The sequence below is a fragment of the Pleurodeles waltl genome, chromosome 4_1 (genome assembly GCF_031143425.1).
Source record: "Pleurodeles waltl isolate 20211129_DDA chromosome 4_1, aPleWal1.hap1.20221129, whole genome shotgun sequence".
In the NCBI taxonomy this organism is placed as follows: Eukaryota; Metazoa; Chordata; class Amphibia; order Caudata; family Salamandridae; genus Pleurodeles; species Pleurodeles waltl.
The window spans coordinates 911,974,261-912,000,270 of NC_090442.1; the positions used below are offsets into that span (position 1 = coordinate 911,974,261).

The 26,010-nt window shown below is 46.6% G+C and overlaps 1 protein-coding gene across 4 annotated transcripts in view; it reads right to left on the reverse strand.

Moving 5' to 3' along the window:
* PTPN12 (protein tyrosine phosphatase non-receptor type 12) overlaps positions 1-26,010 on the reverse strand; it is a 456,323-nt gene that overhangs the window by 184,221 nt on the left and 246,092 nt on the right. For all 4 annotated transcript variants that reach the window (XM_069229677.1, XM_069229676.1, XM_069229675.1 and 1 more), the window contains exons 8-9: positions 25,029-25,171; positions 23,028-23,094 (exon numbers count right to left, since the gene is read on the reverse strand). In XM_069229677.1, the coding sequence (XP_069085778.1) occupies positions 23,028-23,094; positions 25,029-25,171 (210 nt within the window). The remainder of the gene's footprint in view (positions 1-23,027; positions 23,095-25,028; positions 25,172-26,010) is intronic.

The following is a 26,010-nucleotide window of genomic DNA, read 5'->3' on the forward strand; positions in this document are numbered from 1 at the left end:
GCATGTATACTTTTTGAGTTATTGACAAATAGCTGTTTTAAAAGTGGACACTTAGTGCAATTTTCACAGTTCCTGGGGGAGGTAAGTTTTTGTTAGTTTTACCAGGTAAGTAAGACACTTACAGGGTTCAGTTCTTGGTCCAAGGTAGCCCACCGTTGGGGGTTCAGAGCAACCCCAAAGTCACCACACCAGCAGCTCAGGGCCGGTCAGGGGCAGAGTTCAAAGTGGTGCCCAAAACACATAGGCTAGAATGGAGAGAAGGGGGTGCCCCGGTTCCGGTCTGCTTGCAGGTAAGTACCCGCGTCTTCGGAGGGCAGACCAGGGGGGTTTTGTAGGGCACCGGGGGGGACACAAGCCCACACAGAAATTTCACCCTCAGCGGCGCGGGGGCGGCCGGGTGCAGTGTAGAAACAAGCGTCGGGTTCGCAATGTTAGTCTATGAGAGATCTCGGGATCTCTTCAGCGCTGCAGGCAGGCAAGGGGGGGATTCCTCGGGGAAACCTCCACTTGGACAAGGGAGAGGGACTCCTGGGGGTCACTTCTCCAGTGAAAGTCCGGTCCTTCAGGTCCTGGGGGCTGCGGGGGCAGGGTCTCTCCCAGGCGTCGGGACTTTAGGTTCAAAGAGTCGCGGTCAGGGGAAGCCTCGGGATTCCCTCTGCAGGCGGCGCTGTGGGGGCTCAGGGGGGACAGGTTTTGGTACTCACAGTATCAGAGTAGTCCTGGGGTCCCTCCTGAGGTGTTAGATCGCCACCAGCCGAGTCGGGGTCGCCGGGTGCAGTGTTGCAAGTCTCACGCTTCTTGCGGGGAGCTTGCAGGGTTCTTTCAAAGCCGCTGGAAACAAAGTTGCAGCCTTTCTTGGAGCAGGTCCGCTGTCCTCGGGAGTTTCTTGTCTTTTCGAAGCAGGGGCAGTCCTCAGAGGATGTCGAGGTCGCTGGTCCCTTTGGAAGGCGTCGCTGGAGCAGGATCTTTGGAAGGCAGGAGACAGGCCGGTGAGTTTCTGGAGCCAAGGCAGTTGTCGTCTTCTGGTCTTCCGCTGCAGGGGTTTTCAGCTAGGCAGTCCTTCTTCTTGTAGTTGCAGGAATCTAATTTTTCTAGGGTTCAGGGTAGCCCTTAAATACTAAATTTAGGGGCGTGTTTAGGTCTGGGGGGTTAGTAGCCAATGGCTACTAGCCCTGAGGGTGGGTACACCCTCTTTGTGCCTCCTCCCAAGGGGAGGGGGTCACAATCCTAACCCTATTGGGGGAATCCTCCATCTGCAAGATGGAGGATTTCTAAAAGTTAGTCACTTCAGCTCAGGACACCTTAGGGGCTGTCCTGACTGGCCAGTGACTCCTCCTTGTTTTTCTCATTATTTTCTCCGGCCTTGCCGCCAAAAGTGGGGCCTGGCCGGAGGGGGCGGGCAACTCCACTAGCTGGAGTGTCCTGCTGGGTTGGCACAAAGGAGGTGAGCCTTTGAGGCTCACCGCCAGGTGTGACAATTCCTGCCTGGGGGAGGTGTTAGCATCTCCACCCAGTGCAGGCTTTGTTACTGGCCTCAGAGTGACAAAGGCACTCTCCCCATGGGGCCAGCAACATGTCTCGGTTTGTGGCAGGCTGCTAAAACTAGTCAGCCTACACAGATAGTCGGTTAAGTTTCAGGGGGCACCTCTAAGGTGCCCTCTGTGGTGTATTTTACAATAAAATGTACACTGGCATCAGTGTGCATTTATTGTGCTGAGAAGTTTGATACCAAACTTCCCAGTTTTCAGTGTAGCCATTATGGTGCTGTGGAGTTCGTGTAAAACAGACTCCCAGACCATATACTCTTATGGCTACCCTGCACTTACAATGTCTAAGGTTTTGCTTAGACACTGTAGGGGCACAGTGCTCATGCACTGGTACCCTCACCTATGGTATAGTGCACCCTGCCTTAGGGCTGTAAGGCCTGCTAGAGGGGTGTCTTACCTATACTGCATAGGCAGTGAGAGGCTGGCATGGCACCCTGAGGGGAGTGCCATGTCGACTTACTCATTTTGTTCTCACCAGCACACACAGGCTTGTAAGCAGTGTGTCTGTGCTGAGTGAGGGGTCTCTCGGGTGGCATAATACATGCTACAGCCCTTAGAGACCTTCCCTGGCATCAGGGCCCTTGGTACCAGAGGTACCAGTTACAAGGGACTTATCTGGATGCCAGGGTGTGCCAATTGTGGAAACAATGGTACATTTTAGGTGAAAGAACACTGGTGCTGGGGCCTGGTTAGCAGGGTCCCAGCACACTTCTCAGTCAAGTCAGCATCAGTATCAGGCAAAAAGTGGGGGGTAACTGCAACAGGGAGCCATTTCTTTACACAAGCCCCCCCCAGCCCACAGGCCAGGAGACTCAGCCAACGCTGGAAGAGTCTTCCTAGTCTGTCAGGCGAGGAAGAGTAGAGGAAATGGCTGGTTTGTTGCAGGGCCTACTCTGCCTTACATCCTCCTGTTCAGGTCATTCCCTCTGGGGAACTGACCCACTTCCACAGTGATAGGACCTAGTCTGAACTGCCTCTTGTCTGTGCTTTTTATGTCTTCACCCATTCTCTCTATTTTGAGGTCAGAGGTATCCACCTCTGCTAATCTTATCTTAGCCAGGGTCACCCCTAGCTTACCCAAAGAGGTTACCCAGAGCTGGAGTAACCCCACCATGACCAACAGGGTCAGGGGGCCTAACTTGTTATTTGGCATGGGGTCAGACCACCAGGCCAAGGATAGTGCAGCCATAAAGGCTAACACCCAGCAGAGGCCACTGACAGCTGTCAGTGCCCAGAACCACACCTTTAGCTCTTCACCTACAAGGGAAGGGGCTAAGTTACAGGCTTCTTTGGGTTCAGGGTGCCTGTCTGCTGTATTAGAGTGGGGGGTCACCACATCTTGTAGTAAACACCCTTCTTCCACTCTTTCTTCTGTTAGCTGAGGAGCCACCCACTCAGGCTTAACAGTTGCCTGACTAGCCAGGACTTCTTGTGGGTCAGGTTGGACTTTATCAGAGCCATTTTTGGAGTTCTCCCCTACTGGAGCAGAATCTCCTTGGCTTGCTGGAACCTTGGCTAAAGGTTGTCCACCTTTCCTACTCTGTTTCCTTTTCTTTTTCTTCTGGGGCCTACTTGCATTTACTGCAGAGGCAGGACTTCCAGAATCCTTGGGAGAGGACTGGCACTGGACCAGTCCCTCTCTTGGGCTCTGACTAACCTCTGGGTAGTCATTTCCAAGGAGACAATCAAGGGGGAGGTCTGTACTGACTACTACCCTTCTCCAGCTAAGAGTGCCACCCACTTCTATGGGTACTAAAGCCACAGGCCTCTTAGTGACCCTGTCTAGGCTAACCCTTACCCTGGCAGTCTCACCTGGGATGTACTGGTTTGAGAGCACCAGCCTGTCATGCACAATAGTGTGACTGGCACAAGTGTCTCTCAGGGCAGTGGTTGGGATTCCATTCACCAGTAGGTGGTGGAAGTGTCTACTTCCCTCTGGAATCTCCAACTCACCTGTTGGGCCCTGTTTCCAGTGGAAGGCTATGAAGACCTCCTCATCTGAGGAGTCATCTCCCATGGCTACACTGGTTACCCCTGGAATCTTGTTCTGGGGTTTGTTTTTGGGACAAGAAGTGTCCTTGGTGTGGTGCCCAGACTGTTTACAGTTGTGGCACCATGCCTTAGTGGCATCCCAGTTCTTACCCTGGTACCCACCTTTGTTTTGGGTTGTGTCTTGGGGCCCACCCACCTGTTCTGGTTTTTGGGGGCCTACAGAGGACTCTTTTTCTTTGTTTCTAGTGTCACCCACTTTCTCCTGGGGAGTTTTTGTAACCCCTTTCTTTTGGTCACCCCCAGTGGAAGTTTTGGTTACCCTAGTCTTGACCCAGTGGTCTGCCTTCTTTCCCAATTCTTGGGGAGAAATTGGACCTAGGTCTACCAGATACTGATGCAACTTTTCATTGAAGCAGTTACTTAAAATGTGTTCTTTCATAAACAAATTATAAAGCCCAACATAGTCACACACTTCATTTCCAGTTAACCAACCATCTAGTGTTTTTACTGAGTAGTCTACAAAGTCAACCCAGGTCTGGCTCGAGGATTTTTGAGCCCCCCTGAATCTAATTCTATACTCCTCAGTGGAGAATCCAAAGCCCTCAATCAGGGTACCCTTCATGAGGTCATAAGATTCTGCATCTTTTCCAGAGAGTGTGAGGAGTCTATCCCTACACTTTCCAGTGAACATTTCCCAAAGGAGAGCACCCCAGTGAGATCTGTTCACTTTTCTGGTTACACAAGCCCTCTCAAAAGCTGTGAACCATTTGGTGATGTCATCACCAGCTTCATATTTTGTTACAATCCCTTTGGGGATTTTTAGGATGTCAGGAGAATCTCTGACCCTATTTAAGTTGCTGCCACCATCGATGGGACCTAGGCCCATCTCTTTTCTTTCCCTTTCTATGGCTAGGAGCTGCTTTTCCAAAGCCAATCTTTTGACCATCCTGGCTAACAGGGGGTCATCTTCACTGAGAGCATCCTCAGTGATTTCAGAAATGCTGGACCCTCCTGTGAGGGAAGCAACATTTCTGACTATCATTTTTGGAGACAGGGCTTGAGAGGCCCTGGTCTCCCTATTTAGGACTGGAAGGGGGGAATTGCCCTCCAAGTCACTAATTTCTTCCTCTGTGAAGTCATCCTCAGAGGGGTTGGCTTTTTCAAACTCTGCCAACAGCTCCTGGAGCTGAATTTTGGTAGGTCTGGAGCCAATGGTTATTTTTTTGATATTACAGAGAGACCTTAGCTCCCTCATCTTAAGATGGAGGTAAGGTGTGGTGTCGAGTTCCACCACCTGCATCTCTGTATCAGACATTATTCTGCTAAGAGTTGGAATACTTTTTTAAGAATCTAAAACTGTTTCTAGAATCTAATTCAAACTTTTAACAAACTTTTTAAACTCTAAAAGACAATGCTAAACAGGGACTTAACACACAAGGCCCTAGCAGGACTTTTAAGAATTTAGAAAAAATTTCAAATTGCAAAAATGAATTTCTAATGACAATTTTGGAATTTGTCGTGTGATCAGGTATTGGCTGAGTAGTCCAGCAAATGCAAAGTCTTGTACCCCACCGCTGATCCACCAATGTAGGAAGTTGGCTCTGTATGTGCTATTTCAAAGTAAGGAATAGCATGCACAGAGTCCAAGGGTTCCCCTTAGAGGTAAAATAGTGGTAAAAAGAGATAATACTAATGCTCTATTTTGTGGTAGTGTGGTCGAGCAGTAGGCTTATCCAAGGAGTAGTGTTAAGCATTTGTTGTACATACACATAGACAATAAATGAGGTACACACACTCAGAGACAAATCCAGCCAATAGGTTTTTGTATAGAAAAATATCTTTTCTTAGTTTATTTTAAGAACCACAGGTTCAAATTCTACATGTAATATCTCATTCGAAAGGTATTGCAGGTAAGTACTTTAGGAACTTCAAATCATAAAAATTGCATGTATACTTTTTGAGTTATTGACAAATAGCTGTTTTAAAAGTGGACACTTAGTGCAATTTTCACAGTTCCTGGGGGAGGTAAGTTTTTGTTAGTTTTACCAGGTAAGTAAGACACTTACAGGGTTCAGTTCTTGGTCCAAGGTAGCCCACCGTTGGGGGTTCAGAGCAACCCCAAAGTCACCACACCAGCAGCTCAGGGCCGGTCAGGGGCAGAGTTCAAAGTGGTGCCCAAAACACATAGGCTAGAATGGAGAGAAGGGGGTGCCCCGGTTCCGGTCTGCTTGCAGGTAAGTACCCGCGTCTTCGGAGGGCAGACCAGGGGGGTTTTGTAGGGCACCGGGGGGGGACACAAGCCCACACAGAAATTTCACCCTCAGCGGCGCGGGGGCGGCCGGGTGCAGTGTAGAAACAAGCGTCGGGTTCGCAATGTTAGTCTATGAGAGATCTCGGGATCTCTTCAGCGCTGCAGGCAGGCAAGGGGGGGATTCCTCGGGGAAACCTCCACTTGGACAAGGGAGAGGGACTCCTGGGGGTCACTTCTCCAGTGAAAGTCCGGTCCTTCAGGTCCTGGGGGCTGCGGGGGCAGGGTCTCTCCCAGGCGTCGGGACTTTAGGTTCAAAGAGTCGCGGTCAGGGGAAGCCTCGGGATTCCCTCTGCAGGCGGCGCTGTGGGGGCTCAGGGGGGACAGGTTTTGGTACTCACAGTATCAGAGTAGTCCTGGGGTCCCTCCTGAGGTGTTGGATCGCCACCAGCCGAGTCGGGGTCGCCGGGTGCAGTGTTGCAAGTCTCACGCTTCTTGCGGGGAGCTTGCAGGGTTCTTTCAAAGCCGCTGGAAACAAAGTTGCAGCCTTTCTTGGAGCAGGTCCGCTGTCCTCGGGAGTTTCTTGTCTTTTCGAAGCAGGGGCAGTCCTCAGAGGATGTCGAGGTCGCTGGTCCCTTTGGAAGGCGTCGCTGGAGCAGGATCTTTGGAAGGCAGGAGACAGGCCGGTGAGTTTCTGGAGCCAAGGCAGTTGTCGTCTTCTGGTCTTCCGCTGCAGGGGTTTTCAGCTAGGCAGTCCTTCTTCTTGTAGTTGCAGGAATCTAATTTTTCTAGGGTTCAGGGTAGCCCTTAAATACTAAATTTAGGGGCGTGTTTAGGTCTGGGGGGTTAGTAGCCAATGGCTACTAGCCCTGAGGGTGGGTACACCCTCTTTGTGCCTCCTCCCAAGGGGAGGGGGTCACAATCCTAACCCTATTGGGGGAATCCTCCATCTGCAAGATGGAGGATTTCTAAAAGTTAGTCACTTCAGCTCAGGACACCTTAGGGGCTGTCCTGACTGGCCAGTGACTCCTCCTTGTTTTTCTCATTATTTTCTCCGGCCTTGCCGCCAAAAGTGGGGCCTGGCCGGAGGGGGCGGGCAACTCCACTAGCTGGAGTGTCCTGCTGGGTTGGCACAAAGGAGGTGAGCCTTTGAGGCTCACCGCCAGGTGTGACAATTCCTGCCTGGGGGAGGTGTTAGCATCTCCACCCAGTGCAGGCTTTGTTACTGGCCTCAGAGTGACAAAGGCACTCTCCCCATGGGGCCAGCAACATGTCTCGGTTTGTGGCAGGCTGCTAAAACTAGTCAGCCTACACAGATAGTCGGTTAAGTTTCAGGGGGCACCTCTAAGGTGCCCTCTGTGGTGTATTTTACAATAAAATGTACACTGGCATCAGTGTGCATTTATTGTGCTGAGAAGTTTGATACCAAACTTCCCAGTTTTCAGTGTAGCCATTATGGTGCTGTGGAGTTCGTGTAAAACAGACTCCCAGACCATATACTCTTATGGCTACCCTGCACTTACAATGTCTAAGGTTTTGCTTAGACACTGTAGGGGCACAGTGCTCATGCACTGGTACCCTCACCTATGGTATAGTGCACCCTGCCTTAGGGCTGTAAGGCCTGCTAGAGGGGTGTCTTACCTATACTGCATAGGCAGTGAGAGGCTGGCATGGCACCCTGAGGGGAGTGCCATGTCGACTTACTCATTTTGTTCTCACCAGCACACACAGGCTTGTAAGCAGTGTGTCTGTGCTGAGTGAGGGGTCTCTCGGGTGGCATAATACATGCTACAGCCCTTAGAGACCTTCCCTGGCATCAGGGCCCTTGGTACCAGAGGTACCAGTTACAAGGGACTTATCTGGATGCCAGGGTGTGCCAATTGTGGAAACAATGGTACATTTTAGGTGAAAGAACACTGGTGCTGGGGCCTGGTTAGCAGGGTCCCAGCACACTTCTCAGTCAAGTCAGCATCAGTATCAGGCAAAAAGTGGGGGGTAACTGCAACAGGGAGCCATTTCTTTACAACCTTTCTTTCAGAAATGAGGAGAACCAGTTCAGAGCGTTATTTTTTATTCCTACTCAAAATATCCTGTGCATCAGGGTTTTATGGTCAACATGATCAAATGCTGCACTCAGGTTGAGGAGAATGAAAGCCGCCACACCAGCCTTATCTAGAAGAGATTATAATTCTTCCATTACTACTAGTAGTGTGGTTTCTGTACTGTGTTTTGGGCGAAAATGGGACTGGGTGGGTATGAGAAGCGAGTTCTTCTCCAAATATAGAGAAAAGGATTGGTTAATATGTTTTTTGAACAGCATGTTTAACACTTATTCTGAATACCCTTCTAACAAAATGCCAATAAGCAAATGTCATGCAACATTACATGGAGTAATGTCAAAGGTAACCCTAAATCAGACTGTCACATAGTGTAATTTATGTTGGTCGTGCTTCAAGGCAGAGGGGGAAGCAGGGGGGTGAAGTAATGGGAATGTGCATATTCAAACGTTTATCTATTCTATCATCAAAGTGTGGTTAGACTAACTCAGCAAGTGCAGCAGCATATGCTTGAATGGATTCCGATCAGTGATTTTGAAAGCTTATTGTTGGACCTGAAGATCATATGAGTAGTGTTTAGAAAAATCACAGGGTGTATCCATGTGGCAGCCTTGCACATTACATAATTATATGTATCTCTGAAAAATAAATGAAGCCGCTTAAATATGAGAGTCTGCTTAGATGCTCCTATGGAAGAAAAGAACGAGTTACTTACCTTCGGTAACGACTTTTCTGGTGGATACATTAGCTACCTGTGGATTCCTCACCTAATGAATACTCCCATGGCGCCAGCATTCGACGGAAATCTTCTTCCTAGTCTCTGCAGGTCGACGAGGACGTCACTCTAGCCCACGCGACGCCGTCTGATGTCATACAGGCAATAAGAGGTCCTCGACGACGTGCCGACGTCAGTACCAACATTTTTTACGTGCATGAGAACAACAACCCAATGCAATGAAAGAGCAAGGCAACATACCATAACCTTGTAAAATACACAATATTGCAATGAATAGCTGTAAATTTAATATAACTCTCTTTTTTTCTTTTTTCAAAAACTAACAAATATATGCAAATCATGTATATACACAAAGATATATACATATATATATATACAGGTAAATATACACAAGTATCCATATATACAACATCTATTGCAACCTTGAAGACCAAGAGGAGCGCACTCAAGGATTACTTGGTAAGACCAGAAAGGCAACGGGGAGGCGGGTGGGACCGTGAGGAATCCACAGGTAGCTAATGTATCCACCAGAAAAGTCGTTACCGAAGGTAAGTAACCCGTTCTTCTGATGGATACAACTACCTGTGGATTCCTCACCTAATGAATAGAGCCCCAAAGCAGTACCACGCCCGGTGGCGGGTGCCTAAATGGTCAAACCAAGAAATCCTGCAGCACTGACCGTGCAAAATGGCCGTCCCTTCTGACCTCAGAGTCCAAACAGTAATGTTTCGCAAAAGTGTGAAGGGACGACCAAGTTGCGGCCTTGCAGATGTCGACCACAGGAACACCTCTGGCCAAGGCCGAAGTGGCCGACTTAGCTCTGGTGGAATGAGCTCTAATGCCCTCAGGAGGATCCTTCTTTGCCAAAGAGTAACAGATTTTAATGCAAAGAACAACCCACCTGGAGAGTGTTCTCTTGTGGACTGCCTTTCCTCTCCTCTTGCCCACGTACCCGATGAACAGCTGATCCTCCAGCCTGAAATCCTTTGTTCTATCAATAAAGAAGCTCAACGCCCTCTTTGGGTCCAGACGGTGCAGTCTTTCTTCCTCTTTAGAAGGATGAGGCGGAGGATAGAACGTGGACAAAGTAATTGTCTGAGCCAAATGGAACGGTGAAACAACCTTCGGGAGGAAAGCAGCCTTGGTCCTCAACACCACCTTATCCCCATAAAAAGTTGTATAAGGGGGCTTTACCGATAAGGCCTGCAACTCACTCACTCTCCTTGCAGATGTTATAGCTACCAGGAAAACTGTTTTTATAACCAAATACCTTAAGGGGCAAGAATGCATAGGCTCAAAAGGGGACCCCATAAGGAAAGTCAGGACCAAGGACAAATCCCATTGCGGTATAACGAATGGTTTTGGAGGATATTTATTTAGAAGACCTTTCAAGAATCTGATAACAATAGGGGATTTAAATAACGATGGTTGGTCTGGAAGACAAATGAAGGCTGACAAGGCTGACAAATAACCCTTAATGGTAGCCACTGCACAACCTTTCTGCGCTAGAGACAGAGCAAAAGACAAAACGTCCGATAGATGAGCATGTAAGGGATCAATCTGCCTCTCTCCACACCACGCAACAAATTTAGACCACCTATTAGCGTAGATAGATTTAGTGGAGTGTCGCCTGGCCGCTAATATAACATCCACTACATCAGGCGGGAGAGAGAAGGAACTCAGGTTGCCCCGTTCAATCTCCAGGCATGTAGGTGCAGACTCTGGAGGTTGGGGTGTAAAACCTGCCCCTGCGAGAGGAGGTCTGCCCTGAAAGGGAGACGGAGCGGAGGGCACATTGAGAGTTGGAGAAGGTCGGAGTACCACACCCTCCTTGGCCAATCCGGAGCTATTAAGATGACTTGGGCCCGGTCTTGGCGAATCTTCCTCAATACTCGAGGAATCAAGGGTATGGGAGATAACGCGTAAAGCAACTGGCCGCACCAGGTTATTTGAAACGCGTCCCCCAACGCTCCCTGCATCGGATACTGGAGGCTCCAGAATAACGGACAATGCGCGTTCTCCAGAGTGGCAAACAGATCTACCCGAGGAAACCCCCACCTTTGGAAGATCAAACGGGCTTGATCTGGATGGAGACGCCACTCGTGGTCTGCCGAGAATTGGCGACTGAGACTGTCCGCACGTACATTCAAGACCCCGGCCAGATGATTTGCTACCAAGCAAATCTGATGGTCCTTTGCCCAGGACCATAGTCGAAGAGCTTCTCTGCAGAGAAGGTACGACCCTACTCCTCCCTGTTTGTTTATGTACCACATCGTGGTAGTATTGTCCGTCAGGACCTGTACCGACTGACCACGAAGGGAAGGGAGGAAGGCCTTGAGAGCCAGACGTACAGCCCGTAACTCTAACAGATTGATATGAAACATCTGTTCCTCTGGAGACCAAAGGCCTTTGATCTCCAGATCCCCCAGATGAGCTCCCCACCCTAGAGTGGAAGCATCCGTTATGACCGTGGCCACTGGAGGCGACTGTGCAAACTGCTTTCCTTGTGAAAGATTGTTGCTCGCAATCCACCACTTCAAGTCCACAGCAGCATCTCTGGAGATCTTGACAGCACCTTCTAGATCTCCTTTGTGTTGAGACCACTGCCTTCGGAGGCACCACTGAAGAGCCCTCATGTGCCAGCGAGCATGCGTGACCAACAGAATGCAGGAGGCAAACAGACCGAGCAGACGAAGGACCTTGAGGACTGGAACTACCGCTCCACTTCGAAACATTGGAACCAATTCCTGAATATCTTGAATCCGCTGAGGCGGAGGAAAGGCTCGACTCAATGTTGTATCCAGTACTGCCCCTATGAACAGGAGGCGCTGAGAGGGCTCCAGGTGAGATTTGGGCTCGTTCACCGAAAAGCCCAGGTCGAACAACAACTGAGTCGTTGACTGCAGATGATGCGACACAAGCTCCGGAGACTTGGCTTTGATCAACCAGTTGTCCTAGTAAGGAAATACTGCTATCCTCTTCCTTCTGAGCTCTGCCGCAACCACCGACATCACCTTCGTGAAGACTCGAGGTGCTGAAGTAAGACCAAACGGAAGGACCGCAAACTGATAGTGCTGCGATCCTACCACAAACCGGAGATACTTCCTGTGTGACTTGAGTATCGGGATATGAAAGTAAGCATCCTGCAAGTCGACAGACACCATCCAATCTTCCTTGTTCAACGCCAAAAGCACCTGAGCTAGGGTCAGCATCTTGAACTTTTCCTGTTTGAGGAACCAATTCAAGATCCTCAGATCCAAGATTGGTCTCAACCGACCATCCTTCTTGGGAATCAGGAAATACTTTGAGTAACAACCTCGACCCCTTTCCTGCTCTGGGACCAACTCTACCGCGCCCTTTGAAAGGAGGACTTGTACCTCCTGTTCTAGCAACAGGAGGTGTTCTTCTGAACAATAAGATGGGCGAGGCGGGATGGGGGGGCGGGAACTCCCAAAAGGGAAGGGTGTAGCCTTTTCCCACAATACTGAGAACCCAAGTGTCCGTTGTAATAGTCTTCCACTTGCGGAGAAAATGCCATAATCTTCCCCCTACAGGAGAGGAGTGAGTGGGAAATGGTGGAAGCCTAAGGCTGCTTTCCCTGCTGCACCCCTCCAGAGGACGAGGAAGAGGCAGAGTGCTGCTGAGAGGCTCCTCTGGTGCGGGCCCTACCTCTCCCTCTAAAAGATCTATAGGGGTGGGAAGAGGCAGGTTGCTGGAATCTCCCCCGAAAGGAAGAGGAGGAAGAGCCACGCCCAAATCCACGAAACCTCCTGAAAAATCTGGAAGAGGCAGAGGAAAAAGGAGCTTGGAGCCCTAACGATTTGGCTGTGGCCCTGCTCTCCTTAAATCGCTCCAAGGCCGAATCTGACTTGGTTCAAACAGTTTGTCCCCATCAAACGGGAGGTCCAATAGGGTTGACTGCACATCCGCAGAAACCCCCGAATTACGGAGCCAGGCCTGTCTCCTTGCCACCACAGCCGTGCCCATTGCCCTAGCCACCGGGTCGGTTGTGTCCAGCCCAGACTGAATAATCTGGGTCGCGGCAGCCTGGGCGTCCGAAACAACATCCAAAAGACCCTGGGGAAGCTCCGTAAATGATGACGAAATGCCATCCATAAGAGCATGGATGTATCTCCCCAGAATGCAAGTTGCGTTGGTGGCCTTCAACGCCAGACTGCAGGATGAAAAAAAATTCTTGGACTGCGCATCCAGCTTTTTCGAGTCCCTGTCTCCAGGCACCGTCGGGAAAGATCCAGGCGCTGATTTTGATGAACGGGAGGCTTGCACCACCAAGCTCTCCGGTGTAGGGTGTCTAGAAAGAAAGCCAGGGTCAGATGGCGCAGCTCGATACCTTCTGGCCACAGCCCTATGAACCGCTGAGGAAGAAACTGGCCTCTTCCACACCTCTAGCACCGGATCAAGCAAAGCCTCATTAAACGGCAAGAGAGGATCCGCTGCAGCAGAGGCCGGATGTAGCACCTCCGTTAGAAGATTCTGCTTCGCCTCTGCCACCGGCAAAGGCAGGTCCAGAAAGTTAGCTGCCTTCCGTACTACAGCGTGAAAGGAAGCCACCTCCTCCGTATATTCCCCTGGAGACGAAAGATCCCACTCAGGGGAAGTGTCCAGCCCACTGGCTGTATCCAGACCATGCAGTCCATCACCAGAGTCCTCCAGTTCTCCTTCCTCCAGGACTCGTTGGTACTCCTGCTCTTCCAATAGACGAAGAGCCCGTCTCCTCGAATGTAGCCTCTGCTCGATACGCGGAGTCGACATGGCCTCCGCCGAAGTCGAAGATCGGCACCGATCCCCAGAAGCAACCGACGCCGCGTCCGGCGCCACAGGCAACTTCGACGCCGATGAAAGAGCAGGACGAAGAGAACTTGGAGCAGATGGACCCACCGGAGTCACAGGACGAAATCTCGACGGGATGGAAATCTCTGGGGCCAATCCCTCTGAAGCCACCGGAGCAGCCACCGGCGCCAAGCCCACGTTCCCAAAAGGGAGAAAGGGCATAAAGGGTGCCGGCCGTAGAGGCGCAGGATCACCCAATGAAAAGGCCAAAGGACCAGCCGGAGCACCCCCCGAGCCATCTGTTGGAAGATGGTATACATCGCATTTAGGAATGCGGTACTATCGGCTCCAGGGGTGGGAAAAGCCGGATACTGGGGTGCCTGTATCGAAGGCGACCCCGACGCTGGCCTCGACGTCTGCGACGCCGGAGACAACACAAGAGGCTGCATCACCTCAATCACCGACGCCTGCCCAGGTGAAGTCGGTGACGCCGGAGAGGGCAACGGCGTCGACGGATGCGGCGTGACCGTGGGACTGACCTCCCAAGTCCTCCGGCGCCGATCCGAAGGCGACCTGGAACGAGTCTCCTTGCTTGAACGGCGCCGTGAATCTCTACGGCGCCGGGAGTCTCGATGACGCCGATGCCTTGGCGAAGAAGACTTCTTGTGATGCTTTTCTTTCTTCGACTTCGCCATAAACAACTTAGCCTCACGTTCCTTGAGGGCCTTCGGATTCATGTGCTGGCATGAATCGCAAGTTGAGACGACGTGGTCGGAGCTCAAACACCAAAGGCAGTCGGAGTGAGGATCTGTAACTGACATCTTGCCCCCACACTCTCAACAAGGCTTGAAACCCGACTTTCTCTGCGACATTATTACTGCAGAAAAGGACTACGCAGCAAAAATACACTGTAACCACAAAAGTAACAGTTGCTCCCTCGAAGATAACCGTTTCGAATGCATGGAAAAAAGGGAACTGACGTCAGCCTGTATGACGTCAGACGGCGTCGCGTGGGCTAGAGTGACGTCCTCGTCGACGTGCAGAGACTAGGAAGAAGAATTACGTCGAATGCTGGCGCCATGGGAGTATTCATTAGGTGAGGAATCCACAGGTAGTTGTATCCATCAGAAATGTTATTTACCTTGTAAGTATCTGTTCGTGGCATGCAGTGCTGTAGATTCACATGCTGTGCATACTACAGCGATCTAATGTTGTGCTCAGATGTATGCAAATTATTTTTCTTTGAAGAAGTCTTTTGAGGTATAGTGACTCCACCCATTACTGTTACTGCGCATGGGTATCGGCTCCACTGTTAAAATGCTTTTTACACCCAAAGGGTAAGCACATAGACGGGTCATAAGAACACAGGAAAGGTGACCATGCGAAAGAAATAGTAAATGTAAAACAGAAAAAGGGGTTGCTAATATCAAAGGGCTTCCTGAGGAGCAAGCTGTCCGCTCATGAATTTACAGTAGTACATGCCAAGAACAGATGCCTACTGGGTAAAAATGTTCTGTTTGTGGCCTGTGTAGCTTTAGATGCACATGCTATACAGACTGTAAAGCAGTTCTCCCCTAAAGCAGTGGCTAGGCCAAGGAAGTTGCAAAAGACTGAAAAAGAGCATGTAGTACAGCCTGGCCAACTTTAGCTTATTGCCCATGTACAACAACCACACAGTATTATTCAGTACAAGTGTGGGGAGCAGACTACATAGCTGCTTTGCAGATGTTAGCAATAGCAATATTATCCAGAGAAGCCATAGTAGCTCATCTTTTACAGGTTGAGTGTGGTCTGGAAGGAACAGACAAAGGTCTTCTGCTTTGGCATAACGGGTCTATATGCATTTGATCAACCAGCATGCTATACCTGCTTTGGACCGAGTAGGGCCTTTGTGCTTAGACAAATAAACAGAGCTACTGAGTTTTTCAGAATGACTTAGTCCTGTCAATTTAACACATAAGCTCCTTTTTTTTTATTACACCTAATGCATGAAAAGCTTGTTCTGCCTCAGACTCTGGATGTGGGAAGGACAGTGGTAATTTAAAGTTTGATTATGATGGAAACTAAAGGCCACTATTGTGGTGAACTTGGAAAAAAGGTTCTTTCAAGGTAAGAGCTTGAAGCTCACTGACACGCATGGGGGAAGTGACAGCTACTAGAAAAGCTATCTTCTAGGAAAGCGACTAAGATGCATGAGCGGAGTAGCTCAAAGGGAGGTTACATAAGCCTTGTTACACACAGGGGCCAGTAGCACATTTGGTCGGATAACCCTTTTCAGTCCTTCCATAAAAGCCTTAATAACAGGAACACCTGAAAAGGGAAGTGTGTTCTTTGTTTTGTAGGTAAGCAGCAACAGCCGTCAAATGAAGCCTGAATCAAGGACTGACTTCTGTAAGTGGAACTGATAACAGAAATTATCCTGTACTGCTTGAAGAGGGGGGAAATACATCTAGGAAGACAGTGGTGTAGGAACCTTTTCCGCTTAGCTAAGTATCAGGCTCTGGTTGTGAGCCTGCAGGCCACTTTAAGGACAGCCATTCATTCTAAAGGAAAGTTAAGAGACTCAAACTCTAGAACTTCAGGAGCCAAATCGCAAGATTGAGAGGTCTGTGGTTGGGATGTCTCAGTATGCCTTGATTCTATGAAAGAAGATCCAGCCAATTAGAAGAGATTCTCGTGAGGCACTAGAGACAGTTCTAGGACAGTGTGAACCAGGGCTGCCTGGCCCAGGTGTGGCTACTCATGAGGGTGATGTAAAGCCGTGGCTGTGTAAGAGATGTATTGTGGATTGGGTGTGCGGTAGTCACTGCAGCTTCTTTACACCTTCGATTGGCCAATTGTTCAGGTAAGGAAAGACATGGACACCGGTTCTTCTGAGGTCAGCGTCTACCACTGCAAGGCACTTTGCAAATGTTCCAGGTGCTGTGGTTATTGTGAAGGGTAGCACTTAGAACTGATAATGGTGACCAGAACCACTGATGTGCAAGGTGGAGGGGGATATGGAAGTAGGCGTCCTTCAGGTCGTGGGAGGCAATGCAGTCACCTTGCTGTAGTAGAAGAATGACACGCTGAAGTATCACCATTTGGAAGTGCTCTGATAGGGTGTACTTGTTGAGGGGCCTGAGGGACGCATCCTTTTTTGGGAATAAGGAAGTATTTGGAGTAGTGGTGATGTGGAGGCATGGGTTCAAATGGCCCCTCTGCTGAGCAATGCATGCATCTCCTCTTGGAGCAGACGGTGATGATCCAGAGTAGGTCGGTCTGTGTATGGGGTGTTTTGGGGGGCCAGGAGGTATTGGGGGGGAGAGAGGAGGCGCAATTGATGGTATGTGTGTGGGAATTCTAGACAGCACACTGTTGCTATGATATCTAGAACTCACTGGTCCAAAGTTATCTCAATATATAGAGGGACAGAAATGAGGACAGGCATATAGGATCTGTAAAAACTCCATAGCTTTGGCTGTTTGTGTCCTTTTTATTTTTTTCCCAAACATGTGGTCAACTTGTGGACCAGACAGATGCTCACCATCAAAAGGCAAGTTGGCAAGATGTTGCTGCACCTCTGATTTGAAAACAACATGCCCAATCAGGTGTATCTGCGAAGGAGGACACTGGTGTTTACGCCTCGAGCAGCAGCATCTACTACGTATAAGGCACATCTAATGTTGGTGGTGGAAATTTACCTTCCACCACCAAGTCCTAACTCCTTTTCTTATACTGGTTCGAAACTTGTTAAATCAATTCCTCTATTTCATCGTAGTGCGCCCTATCGTACCAAGAAAGTAAGCCCACTAAATAGACATTATCGCTATGTGTGGCAGACTGGATGGCGACACATTTGTGTGGTGCATCAATCTTTTTACTCTCGCGATCAGGAGGGGGCCCATATCCTATACCCTGGGAATTTGCACATTTCTGTGCTGTGTGTACAACCAGTCAGGTGGTAGATGGCCCCTAATGTAAGTTGGATCAGAAATGGATGCCTTGTATTATTTTATTTTTTTTAAATAAACTCTGGACATCATGACTCTCTCCTTTACCAGCTCCTTAATGATATTGGGAGCAGATGTTACCATCCTCCTAAGCATAGGCAAATACAGCACAAACCTATGGGTGGAGGAGAAGGTCTCCATAATGAAGTCATTCTCCTCAGGGGAAGAGAAACTTTAGGTGAATGTGTCAAAAGGTCCACAGGCAGTAGTGTTGAGGGCCGTCTAGTAGACAGTGATACAGGAAGCAAAAGGGGGAAGATGAGGGGGACAATGAGGAGGAAGTCGACAAGTCAGTAGTGGTGGGGAGAGGTGCCTTTGTCAAGGCCACAAGATGTTTTAGGTGCTGGCTCCAAAGGCAAATTTAAAATTTCTTCAAAAGTCAATTTCCGCTTGGGAGGAACAGGGTCTTGATTTTGCCGAAGGTTTGGCTAGGATCCACCTGGTGCCAGGTTAAATGTACATACACTGTGCTGTCTGGCATCGCGTTCCTCTCTGAGGTGCTGGAGGATTGGCAGGTCGAGTTCCTCTCAAGCAGCGCAGGAGACTGCTGTGGACGCCGGACTTTTAGGAGCAGAAAATTTTCCATTACCTCCCTCAGCTGAGCTTGATTTCAGCTCTGAAAGCCTCGACACAGATGCAGTCCTCAATGGAGTCTTTAACACCGGAGCCAAAGTGACTGTCTAAGTGGAAGGGCAAAGCTTCAAGGAGGACTTTGGTGCCAAATGTTGGTAAAGCATCAGACCAAGCTCTGTTTGATGCTGATCGCATGTCCTTGTGGCAGTGAAGGACCAGAGGCCTCATCCCTGCCCTGCAAGCTCAAGGCTCCAGCCCCCTCAGAGTGAGAGTGATGCTGAAGGGTGATCTGTGGGAGATTAGTACTCACTGCAACAGACTTCAACACCGGATAGTACATGGGTGACAGCTCATTTATCTCAGCATTAGACCTAAAACTCTCCTTTGACGACAGCTCCTCTACCTTGGTGCAGGAAGCCTCTGGAAGTTGGTGGCCCTTGGCGTCCTGGTCTCTGAAGATGTTGGGAGTGTGGACCTCTTGTTGGTGCGCTATCGATGTCAAGGTGATATGATGGTCTCAGGAGTTTTGTAGTATTTTCAGATTCCTAAAGGTGAGGCATGACAAACAGGAGCCCTCCTGTTGGAGGGAGGCAAGCAGATGTTCCAGACTTGGTGAAGGTCTTTCTTCAGCAATTGAAACAAAAGTTCAGGCAGAAACGGAAAGAAGTCCTTTGCATCACGGGGACATTCTTGTGCGCAGAGGTGGTAATGGAGACCCGAAGGGGCCAGGCTCAAATGTGCTGTCAAATTTGTACGACTATGGAGCACAGTACATTGGCGTACATGACAGGTGGAAAAGACAAGGCAACTGTAGTGTCTACTGACGAACAGATCAAAGCGGGCCTGGCGAGAACACCACATGACTTCAGAGCTCGAAGGGACACATCTGACCCAGACAGCACAGAAAAAAAATCTAACAATGGAGTTGATGTCCATGCGCATTACCAGCAATAGGTTGAATCACTATACCTTATGACATCAGACTTCTTTGAAGAAAAACATCTTGCGTCTAAGTCCAACACTAGATGGCAGGAGTATGCACAGCATGTATATCCACAGCTAACACATGCCACAAATGAGATGTTTATCAGATGGACTGGCATTTTCATAAGTAAACTATCCAAATGAGTAACTGGTATCTTCTATGCAAGCCTCCCATGGGCATTCACTCCTTAAATGACAGCAGAGAAAAGATCTGAGACACCTCTAATGGTTTGGGAGTCTAGGCACAGCGCTACGAGGCAATCAAAACGGTGTCCAGGTACTTGAGCAAGGACTGGATGGGTCTCCAGGCACTTGAGCAAGGACTGGCTGCAACTCTAATAAACAGAAGGGTACTACTTTGAATGGGGAAGAGTCAGGGAACCGTTTCCACCAGCTTTGGCAAAAAAAAAAAACTGTCCATCAAAAACACAGATACTCAACTATAGCTTGGCAAGATATTTTGTAAAAGGTATTGAAATGTGCACAGCTTAGACTATAAAGGGAATATTAGAGTACTTATTCAGGCAAGTTTTAAACATGCTTAATAGCCCATTCACCTTTTTCAGCCGAGGCAACACTACTAAAATCTCATGAGCAGGTTGATGGCCACCCAATTCTCATTTGTGATTTCATGGATAGCCAAAATAGCAAACAAGAGCTGAGGAAGCGCCACTTTCTTTTCCAATCAGCATAATTAAAGGGGTGTGATACATGGGTTCCCGCCTCACCAATCAGAATATCATCCTACTTTCCCTTGTCAGCAAGATAATTGTCTTTTACAAGAGAAACAAAGAAAACCTCAGTCTTTCACAGACAGTAGGCCAGAGTTTGGTAGACTTTCCACAGATCGATGTTACTACCCCGGCTTTGTGTGTGTAACTGTGCTTGGAGATTATAGAACTCAAAGTTCCAGGTGAATAAAAAGGTGAAACTGTAATTCAATATACTGAATAACACACTGACAACACTCTAAAAAGAAAGGTAAGAGGGTACATGCTTGAAACCCCGTGGTGCATTACTGACACAAACTTTCAGAAACAGACCAAATAACTGCTTGAGACATTTTACATACCCTATGTTAAGCTGGTGCTCCAACTATATGCCTTATTCTATGGATACCTGCAAATGGATTGGGCTTTACTTATCACATCAATGACAGGCTATTTAATGCTAACTAATAAAAAGCAACAAACCCTAAAACATTGTCATCAGTATGCCAAGCAGGGTTGTGTGTTGGTCCACTGTACTGAGGAACAGTGAGCTCAAGCACAAGACTAACAATACTGTGAGCTAATTATCCATATGAGAAATACCTTTACAGCAGCTTGAGAATCACATGGAAACACACATAAAATTATGATGAATAGACCCTAAGAGGTACTTGATATTTGCTTTAAAACAAAAGCACCATTTGTTTACATAAAAATGTCTCTTAGTACAAAGTTTGTAAGGTGGTGACTAGGAGTTGATAAATGTAGATTTAGCTCATTTACCACAGTGCACTAAAGACACTGAAAAAAGAAAAAGCAGTAAAAGACAAGTAACTGTATTTTTAAAAACAGTTACAAGAAGGGAAAATTACAAAGACCATTGGATAATATTAGAAGGCACAGGTGTATATTCAAATAGAAAGCTACAATAATGGATAAAGAAGACAAATGCCCAGCAAGAGATTATGCAGAATTATTGTTTCCACCCATGAATTTGTGATAAGCAGCACTTAGTAATCAGCGGTTAATGTACAAGAGATAGGGAGCTAGGCAGACACTTCAAAAATTTCTAGTACTAACGGGACTGCCTTAGTGTTCAGTAAACCCTTTCATGGTCTGACAATCTTTACATTACTTAGTAGTACATGCAAAGTAATGACAGAGGAAACAGGGCTGCTGGCAAAATGACTTGGGAACAAAACTCAGTGCGAGAGCTTCTTTTCACCTCATCAAATTAAAGTAGTGGGTGCATTTGCTTAGTATGGCTACTGCATCAATTTAATTGGGCAAGAACACTTGGTCTGGGTAAATCTGAGTCTATCAAAATGAACTCTGAACCTTAAGCTTAGCATGCAAATGATCTTTCAATCCATTAAATGTGCATAAGACTACATATTCCCCTGCACAGGTTAGACTATTACATTAAATCAGGGCAGAATACGTCTGAACCAACAGTCCCAGCAAGCAAGAAGGGCACACCTTATTTTAAGGTTACATGGTTTGTGGGGAAAGGCTAGAGGGGATAATAGAAGAAACATTAAAGCTAGAATTTATTTTTATAAAGGTTTACATGGACTAAGTAGTCACTCATAAGATGTGCGAGACAACATTTACTTGGATTCAACTGCTGCCATTACCACAACTCCTAAGCACCTGAAAGGAGACCTTCAGAAACAAAGGTTAGGGATTGCTAGTCTCAACTAGTGGTCTTTGGCTTATTGCTTGCAAGGTGCTTGACAGCGATGCACTGGGCGGGTTGCCCACTCCCAAACTTGAGGGAATGGAGCAAGGGCATGGCCTATTACAACACACAATCTGAGACCTACCGGGAATTGCTCCTGATTATTAGCTGCCCGAGGTATAGCTGGGGACCCTATCAGGCCTACCTGACCAGGACTGAGGAGGCGTCGCTGAGGTGGAAGCTGATGGAATGTCTATGCATTGATCCCTTTTAAATGTGCTATCTGCAACTTGGTAAGCTCTGTAGATTGCTGCATGTACAGTTGGACTAGACCTTCCAGGCGGCAGGAAAGGTATGCACTGTCCAAACCATAAATAAGGAGATATGGGACTTAACTTGATACTGTGTCATATACTGGTAGACTGAGCACCCTGACTGTGTCCTCTGTTATCATTAATCACTGTGGATACAACATGCACATCCTTATTCACAGCCATGCCAATGTCCTGTATAGCATGTCAAGCTGTATGTTTGCTATAAAATTAAAACAAAGCTTAAAAAAAGGATTGCTGGTGTCAGAGAGAAAATTAATTTGGGAACAAAAGTTAAATGTTTTAATAATTTAAATGTATTGACTAAAGTATCTATGGTGTAATAATTTGGTCTCATCTCTTCACACACTATGAATGACCCATCCACCAGGACCATAAACAATGCCTGAATCAGAGGCATTTGAGCCAGAAAGACAGATGGGAGTACTCTACTTAAATAAGGATCAAATTAAGAGTTTTACTTGAGCTGCAAGGTGAAAAAAGGCAAGATAGGTTAACAGTTGTCTCCCGTGTTTGCTCAACTGCCTAGAGCAGTATCCAACAGCATATCCAGTTTTTCCTTTTATCTCTCCAAAATGAGTCAGGCCACTGGACACTTTTCTACAACAATATTTTACATTTCAAAGCTCTCACACCAGTGTGCATGCTCGAGGAGAGACTAGACTCATTTCACTTATCCAAAGGTGGGGTGGGGAAGTGAATATTATTCTCAACCCAAGCTGCTAAGAATACTAAGGGGATAATCTTCAGTAATGGAGGGTTGTTTGGTAAGGCATATGGTACACCTGGACTTTATGCATCCACAGCAAAACATGGCTCCAGGAAGCCTTTAACCAACACAGCAAGGATTCTATTACTCCACAAAGTACATATGTTTGTGCAGTGCAAGTTCAAGAGCAGAAGCCTAAGTTTTAAGTACTCAGAGGAGAATGAGCAAGTCAATATATTTAGGTCTTACATATTTTATTAAGCTTCAAAGGTTTATTAATCACAAAAAGCAAGAAGGATCAAGACAGCCATTTGTTTCAACTAAGTCAGGTCTTAGTAGATGAGATGATGTTTATGAGAATTAAACTCCATTAGACTTTAAGCAATTTAGTTCACTCACTTTCAAATAAAACCTACAAAATTATATTAGTGCAGGCTGTGTTCTTTGCGTATCTCAGGATTTTGTGCACAAGAGATTCAAAACATTGCCAATCTAAACTTAAGTTAGTCTTTCTTTATTTTGATATGCTTGTGCAAATAAACATTCTTTAAAAAGAACATACCAAACAAAGCTGCTTATTGCACAATCAAGAGACCAATATGGACACTTTTAGAGTTTCATTTGGCTTAACATAAAATTCATCTGTAATATGCAGTTGTCATACTAGTGTCTTACCCCAGCTTTCAGCAAGTTCCAGGTGTAGTCTATTGCGCAGATGGCTCCTGTCCTTCCACATCCTGCACTACGAACATCCAAGAGAGTTATTTCAAATGGCTGTAGTGTTCATAATTTGTTGAGTTCAGACCTTTCTGACAAGCTTGGCATCCCCAGCTCCAAATACACAAAGGTAGCCTCACATCTTTAGGAATACATTTCACAATACATTCTTACCAGACACGGAACCTAAATATTTCTCCCTTGCTGACACAACTCAAATGTAACACCAGTAAATGGAAAGTCCTCCACATGTAATTTACTGGTAGAATAGCCCTTTTTTATACAATTGCACTTCCCAAATTCTTGTATAGTCCAAACAATGTCCCTTAAAATGCCAAAACCCTTTTTTTAATAAATAGAAAGCCACCCTACGAAAAATTCTATGGCCTGATAGATAACCAAGGATATCCTGGGCCAATGTATGCAGGCCACATACGACAGAGGGTTGGGTATTGAGAGGGGGGGGGGGGGCTGTCCCATTTTATTATTGGGCCAACCAACTCACAATTATTCATGACTGGATGTATGAAGATAGGGATGATCCAATATTCAGAATGGAACTACACTACTTTCCAGACAGCAATCCAGTTCTACTACCTCTACCAGGTCAAGATTCCTAAGGATATACACAAAGCCACCACAATAGTATTAACAGCATGGCAGAAAGCACTGTTACGTATGGCCAGGTACAAATGTTTTACATTAGAAACCCCACTGTGGTATGGAGGTTGGCTCTTGACAGCTATTAAAGGTCCAGAATCTAGGTCATGGGATCTTATTGGAATTTCCACATTAAATAACCTATGAGAAATTAACACAATTAAATCATTCTTAGAATTGAGCAACACTTCCCTTTCATAACTCTCAGGTTTAAAAAAAAAAAAAAAGAAATTTAGGTAACTTAATGGGGCAAGCCAATACAAGTTGTTGAACTGTAGAAATACTAATTAAGTTCCCATGTTGAAGAACCTCAAGGTTCATTATTTGTGCCTCTGTCTAAAATTCCACATATACAGGTCAGCAATTGGAGGTCAAAAAGTAAAAAGTCAGTTCACAAGATAAGAACTGTCATGTTTTACTACAAATAAGTTTTGTGACTAGAGCTGACCTAAACATTGATTACTCAAAAATAGCTTAAAAACTACCTGTTTAGCTTAAGGACTTATTGGATAGTGGTCTGGTGTAGTAAGGATAGTTAAAGAAAGCAGGTCCATTCATACTAAGCAAAAGGTTGCACTTTATTACAAATGTCCAACAAAATGGAAACTTGCACAACACCTTGTGTCGTAGCTTGATACTATCCACTGCAGCCTAGCGAGGCACATAAATCAAGTCTGCTAAGATAGACAAGAATGCTCTAATATCTTCTGCAATATCCTTCCATGTGAATAAGATAGTCACAAAGTAAAAAAAGACCTCCTAGGAGAACAGCAGATGGCTGTCATCAGGATCCACTCTACTTGTGCTATAAATCACCAAGAGCGGCAATGTCAATGCTAGATGGGAGCTGGCAGTTCATGAGCTCTTCAATGTTTAACATGGGTAAAGACAACAGCTTGTTAAATAGACTGGCTAAAAACTAGAAGCCTAACTAAGACTCTTGGGATTTACACTAGACTAAAACCAAAATGCTCCTCTTACTAAGGCAATAATGTAAATGAAAACAGTGCTATCACAAATATATTCATAAATCAATTTGTTTTAAACAGAGTGAGTGTGTGTGTGTGTGTGTGTGTGTGTGTGCTCAAATGATAAGTGTACTAACAAAATACATGGGGCAATCCCTTTCACTAACATTTCAGGCAGTTCTGTCAGTTTAATCCCAAATTGATTTTTTTTTTTTTAACACAAAGAAGAAAATCCAACAAAGACATTTTCAAACAAAAAACACATTACGGGTACCTTATTCATTAACATATTTGAAAAGAAAAACATGCTTTTGAAACGTATAATGTGTACCTGCAATGTATGCAGATTGGTACATCTTCATGGGCTTGGTAATCTCTCATTAAACCAATCATGTCCAATATAGAATCAAACGAAGATGGCACGTCGTGGTCTGGCCAGTTAACATAATGGAACTGGTGAATCAGACGAGAATCCTGATGGAGATGAAAAGAAAAATAGTAATTAATCACAGCAGGAGAACAAAAACAGTTCATAAGTACACAAACCACCCAAGGTACCAAGGAATTCTGAAGCTACTGTTTAATATTTTTGATACAACTGTCAAAATTAATAAAAATAAAACAAAATACATGGTCTATGTATTCACTCTGGATGCACAATATGCCACAACAATTGTAAATGTTCATTTGTTTTACTTTTTTGTTATTGTTAATATTTTCATTTCCTTCATATTGTTCACTTAATAACTTATTGTGCCATTGGCAAATTGTTGTTTTAAGCATAGCACTTACTGCAAGTTATGTGTTCTGTGTGTGCGTCAATATCAAACCATTATTGTTTTGCCCACTATGCCACCCCAGATTAGATCTAATAATACACAAATCAGCCACGCTCCAATAAGAACACTCCAGCCCAAACTGCTAAGCCAGCTCATCCCTGAACTGGAACAAAATCAGCCCAAGACCAGTTTCGGCCTCGATGGGCCTCTTCAGTTGAGTGCTTTTCTCTCCGATACAGAGCAAATATTGGCAAAGCCTATAGGTTTCACCTATGCAAGACCTTATGGAGTTTTTTTTTTTTTTTTTTTAAAGATGTTGCGCTGTGCAGCATGACTCAAAGTAAAAAATTAAAATAAAACACAAAGCACAGCCAGTGTTGAGCGCTTCATTTTTAATTACCTGAAGGCAAGTTGCACAGTACCCTGTGCTGCTGTGAAATATGCCTTAAATCGGTGGTGTGTGTGTGTTGGGGGAGGGGTAGAGGGGATGTGGGGAGCTGGGAAGTAGTGGGTGGCAATCAATCCCTTCATCTA